Below are 7,441 nucleotides of genomic sequence, written 5' to 3' on the forward strand. Positions count from 1 at the left end.
ATCAACGGCGATTCTATAACTTGTGTAAGTTAAAGAAAGGACGATAGCGTTAGGAAATACGTGGTTCGCCCTAGGCGGTTTTTTCGGAGGGGTTCCCCTATAGCCGGTATCCTTTGGACAGGTTTCTCTGGGCGGATTTTCCTGAACAGTTTCCTGTGGGCGGTTTCCCCTAAGCGGTTTCATCTGGGCGGTTCTCCTAGTCGTTTCCTCTGGGTGGTTTCGTCTAGGTGGATTCCTCATCATAATAACCCTGACCAACGTCGTGTAAGAGATATCTTTTGAAATTCGTAACAATTGTTGATCAAGTAAATAAATAAATAAATTTAAAAATTTTTTCCACTTTATTTAGCAAGCAGCTCTATTTGTAATCTGTTATCTCGTAAAATACAAGTAGCCGGAGTAGATAACAGTTTGTCTGAAGCTATGATATAGTTGTGTTTAACATTAAACCATAAAATTGTATTCTATCCGCTTACCTTCATTCTGCACTTATTCTGCATCTTGTGTTGCTCACACCTGACAGTAATCACGTGTCGGTACAGGTAAATAAGAATGATTAAATGTTAAGTGTCCGTTAGACGATATACATGGGGCTGTTCAAAGTCGTTAACACACATTCCTTAGACAAGATGCTACAGGTGGAATGAAACTGATGGAATTACTGACTGATTCATGTTTAACAGAGTAGTGAGGAATATTTCGGAGTAGTGTCCCCACGAACAACCTGCGAGGAAGCCGTTTGAATGAGAAAGAAACGTTTGAATGAGAAAGAAACGTTTGCATGAATGATTATCGATTTATAGACATGCTCAATTTTTACAGCCATATCATACGTGTGTTTCACATCTATCCGCGGTAATATGTCCACGTGTCTTTGTTTTGAAATCCATGTGAATCAGCATGACTGAATGACCTAACTATACAGAAAACGAAAGGCAAGTTGAGCTAAAAATACATACAAAACGGCATACTACAGTCGATGATATCTAAACAGCGATGATAACAAGACAGATAACCAACGAAGTACAGCCGTATAAATTTTGCCCCGTGACAGTTTTTTTTAAGTCTGGCCCTTTTCATATCTAATCTAGACATTCATATAACAAATCTGGACCTATTAAACAACGTGCTCATCCTTCATTTTTTTGTTACCATGCCTCCGGACAGAAGAGTGAAGGAGCACTGATTGGGTAATACTGCCTCACAGACATTTTAGGTTGTTGATGCACAATAAACTTCTGCACAGTTAGTTTGCACCTAATTAAAATATATCAGAAGTTTGTCTGTTTTGCATAGAACTATTGAAAACGTTTTTACCTAGTACCCCCCCTGGAGGTTACCAAGGTAACACAATGCTATGACGTCACTTACAGCAACCACAGCTCAAGAAAATGGTGGTCATGCTAGGTTGATTTTTTGGGTATGTTTTAGAGAAAAGTGCTAGCTGCATTTAGTGGTATGGAATCTGAATCGATTACCCATACTGTTTACAGCGCATGCGTCGCTCCCCACGTTCGCTTTACATCGCTGCCATCACTAGACAAGGCTGACCTTTGGAGCCTCGTGGGTTCGTTTAGATTTAGTCTCATCACAGGTGTCCTTGTGTGGACCTGTAATAAATATTCATCAAAAACTGTGTCAGGTGATCATTAAAATCATGTTGAACATACCTTAGATAAAGAGAATGCATGCAATGCGCGTCAAGTATTTATAGAAACAAAAGTTGATATGGAGATTTTGTATTTTCTGACATCACTTCCTGTCTCATCATTAAGACCACAATGATCTTGGCGTTATTACGTATTTCTGTACAAAATTTGAGAGTGGTGTTTATGATATAACGTGAGCGTAGAGAGCGGAACATGCGCTGTAAGGATTATATCGATTACCTACTATCTGGTCGTGATAAATCATTTAGGTATGGTTTTACGTTTTCTGGCAAAGCGAGCATTTCCGAGACATCCCTGACTCCCATTGGTTACTACACCATCTTTTTTTCTATTTATTAAGAAAACGCCCTTTCAGTGGCATCAGCGAGCACTTGCTTCTGGAGTTTCAAGGTGCCATGTCCTGGTCAGCAAACTTTACAGAAACAACGGCAATGTTTGCAGACAACGGCAGCAATTTCAAAGCAAACGAAACAGAAGTATCAGTAAATGCGAGTGTGGTTAGCAGCCCAGGGGTTGGGATAGCCTCGCCCATCATCATGACACTCACCGGTGTGCTGGGAAACTTTATAGCTCTAATTGTTCTGTACACAAGTAAGATGGAGGTCCGGAAGACACCTTACTTCTTCTTGCTCATGGGTCAAGCCTGGTCCGATCTCATCAGTTACTTGCTAACAGGGCCGATGCCTATCATAGTCTACGCGAACAACCTCAAGTGGCTTGGAGGAAAGCCCGTGTGTAATATGAGCGCGTTCGTTTTGATGGGTTTCGCAATGGTCATCCCTCTCTTTGTGGGGTGTCTCTCTTTGGAAAGACTTCTAGCTTTGAGATTCCCTTATTTTTACGGCAGAGTTGTGACTGTAACAAAGACAAAATGCCTATTCAGTGCTTGTTGGATATTTGTGTTACTGTTTTGTTCTTTGCCATTCCTTGGACTCGGTAGTTTTGAATTTCAGTTTCCCGGAACGTGGTGTTTCTTCAACTTTCACAAGGAAACCATCAGTGACACAGTTTACGCTTACATGTACTCCATATTTAACATCCTGGTCATCACTGCTATTGTATTTTGCAATATCGCAGTGGTATTGGCCTTAGTCAAGATGAAGAAGGGAAAGATAGCTTCAGTGTCGCCGTCTGTCGGTGACCGTCAGTCCGGCAAAGCCCAAAAAAGTATATTCCAAGTGCAGATGGAGACCCAGATGGTTTGGTTCCTTTGCGCTGTCACCCTGGTGTTCGTGTGCTGTTGGATGCCTCTAAACGTATGTACACCCTGCTATATATTCAAAAGAGAATACTGAACGTCCTTTAAACTTCAGACTCCACTTGTGTTAGCAGAATTGATAAATAATACTGAGGTTAAATTCGCAAAAGTTTGCTTTCAATTAAAAATTAAAAATTTGCATTTAAAACGACTGCAATTTTTAGCATAGATTGTCATTGTTTTGGAGCACAACGATTAATTTTTCTTAAAGTAGCTGTATTTGTACATGATGCTGTTAATTGCCCTCGAAGTGACAAAATCAAACTGACAAATGTTTGAACATAAAAGCATCTTTCAAATACATTTATCACTTCTACCAACAGCCCAGTCAGGCTCTTGCAAATATAAGAACTTATAAATCATTTCGTAATGAGAACGTTTCAGTCTCACGGCCTAGTAATAATCTTTAAATCTCAGAAAAACTTTTGTCTTTGTAGATATCAGATAGATGTATGTTTTCCTGTCATATGCGTCATTGAGTTGTCATTGAGTTCATTTAGCCACAGTTTGATTTATCCAATTGATAACTGAGCGAACGTGATACGCTTTAGCATATTGTTGTCGTTTTACTTGCATTTGCTTGATATCCTTTAAAGTCTGACTTAATGATATGGTTTATTGTTGATTAAGACATCAGACATGGAGCTTTATTGATATTAAGAAGACCTTCGATTCAGATCAAAGATGTACAGTTACTCCCGTTGCTATGTAACAAAATCAGCGGCAACAAGGTAAATGTTTCAGAAGCCTATATGTACATCATTAATATGAACATGTAATACATCTGAGACCTTTCAAATCTTTTAATGTAGACAGCAATATGTGAATAAATTGTACCAGAAATCTTGATATGCTCTGCAGCGTGTCATGTAGTCATCAAAGAGGTTAGTGACCGTGATGGTAACAGGCCATGCTGTCTCCAATGTACCGTATTCATACCACACATAAACTGCTGTCGAAAATGTGCAGAATGTGAAATTTGTATTGTTTTTCCCTTCATACACAGCAACAGACATGGTAACCTGCCCCGTGGGTTTATGTCTGCGGCTAAACTTGGCCACCAGCTGATACGATCGTCTCCAGAGTAAACTGAAGTTATACAAATAGAGCAATCATGTGTCTCAGACGACAAATTATGTCATATCTATATTATGGAAGTCGGTCTCTCCGTCCACTAATTTCTTTAACAAGAGAGAAACGCCCCATTTGACCATTGAATTAGCGCAACTCTCGTTTTGAAACACTTGGATAGGCTATGCGATAAAGCAATAGTTTTAGTTAGAATGCAGCAAAGACAGGGAGCGGTGTATGTAATGTAAAATGCTGTGGTCCTCTGGCTTTTGGTTCACAACGTGAGGAAAGGGGATGGGGGGGGAGGCGAGCGGGTCTGGCTGGCCTGGGGTAGTGCGACACAAAGACAACTTTTGCTTTCAGGATATTGTTTTTCACCTGCTCCTACAATAAGTGAGTGAGTGCATGCTTGGGGTTTAACGTCGTACTTTACAATTTTTCAGTCAAATCCTTAGAGTGCATGTAATGTGCCTCCTTGTTGCAGGACGAATTTTCACCACTCTTTTATCTAGTGCTGCTTTACTGAGATGCACTATCGAAGGCAAGTAAGCCGCCTTAGAAGAGCCATTATACTAATATAGGTCAGCCAGTCAATGCACTATCCACTTCATGCTGAACGCCAAGCGAGGAAGTTACAACTTCCTCTTTTAAGGTCTTAGGTGTGACTCGATCCAGGATTCATACCACACATACGACCATCCGCAGATCTACCGCTCCCGAAGTGGACGTTCTACCAACTGTGCTATCAATGCAGCTTCCCTACAATAAGTAAGTGAAAAACTTCAAAATCGCCTTTTTTTGGTTCGTCACAAAAGCAAAAATGAATAGAACAGGCAATTTTACATTTAAATAAATAAATAAATAAATAAATGAATAAATAAATGAATAAACAAATAAAATGAATAAATAAATAAATAAAATACATTTGAAATATCGAATTGGCTTGCTACCAGTGTACAGAAGATGTACACAACACAGGTAGAAAAACAAGCAATTCTAATTTTAAATTGTCGCGGTTCTCGGCTTTTCTTCTCTCAGATTGATAGAGGCGACAACATGGCACCACGGTATTATATTTATAATATGATTAGTGCCCATTATACAAATGACAGCGGAACTACAGAGTTGTCGTGCAGCTCGATGGCGCAAGGGAGTGATAGTCGCATTGGGCTTCCATAAAATATGTATATTTGACCGCGACTCTGCATTTTTAATGCTTAATATCAACAACTACAAAATGTTATTCGGCTGAAAGCAGTAACATTCTATAAACATTAGTATGACGTTAATGACAATGTCTAATATATACCCTTTGGGAATGAGGGGCCTCCGTGGCTCAGTTGGTTAGCGCGCTAGCACAGCATAATGACCCAGGAGCCTCTCACCAATGCGGTCGCTGTGAGTTCAAGTCAAGCTCATGCTGGCTTCCTCTCCGGCCGTACGTGGGAAGAGTCTCTCACCAATGTGGTCGCTCTAAGTTCGAGTCCAGGCTTCCTCTCCGGCCGTAAGTGGGAAGGTCCGTTAGCAACCTGCGGATGGTCGTGGGTTTCCCCCGGGCTGTGCCCGGTTTCCACCCACCATAATGCTGGCCGCCGTCGTATAAGTGAAATATTCTTGAGTACGGCGTAAAATACCAATCAAATAAATAAATAAATAAAATCCTTTGGGAATGAGAACCAGAATTCATAAGGTAAACCGGTATTCATTGTTGTAGGGGTAACAACATTTTTCATAGGGGTAACAGGGGATGGGGGGGGCGTGGCTTAATGGTCCTGATACATCCTACTGGTGTTCTTCCTGAACTGATTGTGAATCCAAAACCGTGTTTGGGTTTATGAGGACGTGAAGCATCGGGTCGTATTAACCTCCGTGTTATTTAGACAATGTTTTTGGCTGGGTGACACAGCAAATGCCAGGATTTCCGCGGTCTAGTCAGAATAGCCTATACTGACTAGTGGGTTGAGAAATATTTGGATATTATTTGGATATATTCATTATCATGGCTGTCCAACCGTTAGTCAGAAATTCCGCCATTTGACAACTGGTGAAGAGGAGCCGATTTCACAAAACCATTTCTGACTTAAGACTGGAAAGACGATTTTAAAGCTTTATTTTTTTTTGGAAATTTTGAAATTTTGTCCACCTTATAAACGTTATTGTAACACAAATGTGTCTAAATTTCAACTTCGAGTACCAAAAACTGAGCATTGTGAAAAGGTTTCAAATTTCATAAGCGGACTTACGATTATTTTTGCAACACAGTTTTGAATTCTCTGAAAGGCTATGATAGTTTGGCACTATCTGAAATGCAGTCAGCTAAGAATTATGAGTCCAGGAGTTCCACTCTTCGTGACGGTTGAACAGTTCATGTGACCGTATTAAACGAAATGGCGGCTGTCTAACACTACACATATGCATTGATTTTCCATACTATTTATGTGGTAACTTCAATCTCAAAAATATATATGCCCTAACTTTCGTGTGGCACCATGCCATGCCATGCCATGACATCCAACTTTCTCTTTAAAATTTTTAAAGATGTTTTTCTTTAACAGGTCAAAAATTTAACCTCGCATGATCAACATTGTTTTTAGAGCTTTAGTTGCTAGAAGTGAAGTCACTGCATCATGTTACCTTGGTAACCTCCATTGGAATGGGTGGTACCAATGGGCAAGCAGTTTTCAGTTCTATCGAAAACAGGCAAAATTCTGATATATTTTAACTATGTGTAAAATAGCAGTGCAGATATTTACAATTTATCAGGAACCTAGAATATCTACATGGCAGCATTCTCCAATCAATGTTACTTCACTCTTCAGTTCGGAAGCAAACGTTGGTCCTAACTGCCAATTTGAGCATGTGTAACCTTACATCACTGGCAACAGAATAGTCTGGAGGCTTTTTTCTCGAGAAACGATACATTATATAATTATCATTAAATTATGTCTGCGGCGATTGGAAGGGGAGATTTTACCATGTGGATATAAATAGCTAAACGTAAGAGGAGGTTCTTATCCCGTCTGCAATATGTTCTTTGCCACTGGGACAACACCTGGGTCTCTGACTACAATTTGAGCAGGCATGACTATAGTTGTGATTTTAATGGTCAGTGTACTCGGACTATCCGCGGTGTGACTTCTGTCAGTGTTGATGTTTGTTTCTGCAGGTTCAGATTCTGATAAACCTGACGACTGGAGTTGTCAACCCTCGGGCCGACCTGCTGGCTGTTCGATTGGCCAGCATCAACCAGATCCTTGATCCTTGGTTTTACATACTTCTGCGGAGATCAGTGCTCGTAAAGCTTGTCAGCCCATTCAAGACAGTGTTCTGTGGACGTCAACAAAGCACACTGCGACAAAAGAGACGAGATACGCAGGCCTCCAACGTCACATCCGGTCATGTGCAGGCCACAGATCAGCAAATCTCTGCCCCTAATCAGTGA

At 40.5% G+C, this 7,441-nt stretch overlaps 1 protein-coding gene across 1 annotated transcript; it reads left to right on the forward strand.

Annotated features, from left to right (window-relative positions):
* Positions 1–2,065: 2,065 nt before the first annotated feature.
* On the forward strand, positions 2,066–7,441 carry LOC135469871 (prostaglandin E2 receptor EP4 subtype-like). Its single transcript, XM_064748500.1, has 2 exons — positions 2,066–2,926; positions 7,166–7,441. The coding sequence occupies exons 1-2, from the start codon at positions 2,066–2,068 to the stop codon at positions 7,439–7,441; spliced, it is 1,137 nt and encodes a 378-aa protein (XP_064604570.1).

Source organism: Liolophura sinensis, chromosome 7 (assembly GCF_032854445.1).
Source record: "Liolophura sinensis isolate JHLJ2023 chromosome 7, CUHK_Ljap_v2, whole genome shotgun sequence".
In the NCBI taxonomy this organism is placed as follows: domain Eukaryota; kingdom Metazoa; phylum Mollusca; class Polyplacophora; order Chitonida; family Chitonidae; genus Liolophura; species Liolophura sinensis.

Excerpts from the sequence above, each read along its gene's own strand:
- LOC135469871 (XM_064748500.1), top strand. The coding sequence starts at position 2,066 with ATGTCCTGGTCAGCAAACTTTACAGAAACAACGGCAATGTTTGCAGAC. Across the intron at positions 2,927-7,165 it reads GCTGTTGGATGCCTCTAAAC|GTTCAGATTCTGATAAACCT; the intron begins GTATGTACACCC and ends TTGTTTCTGCAG.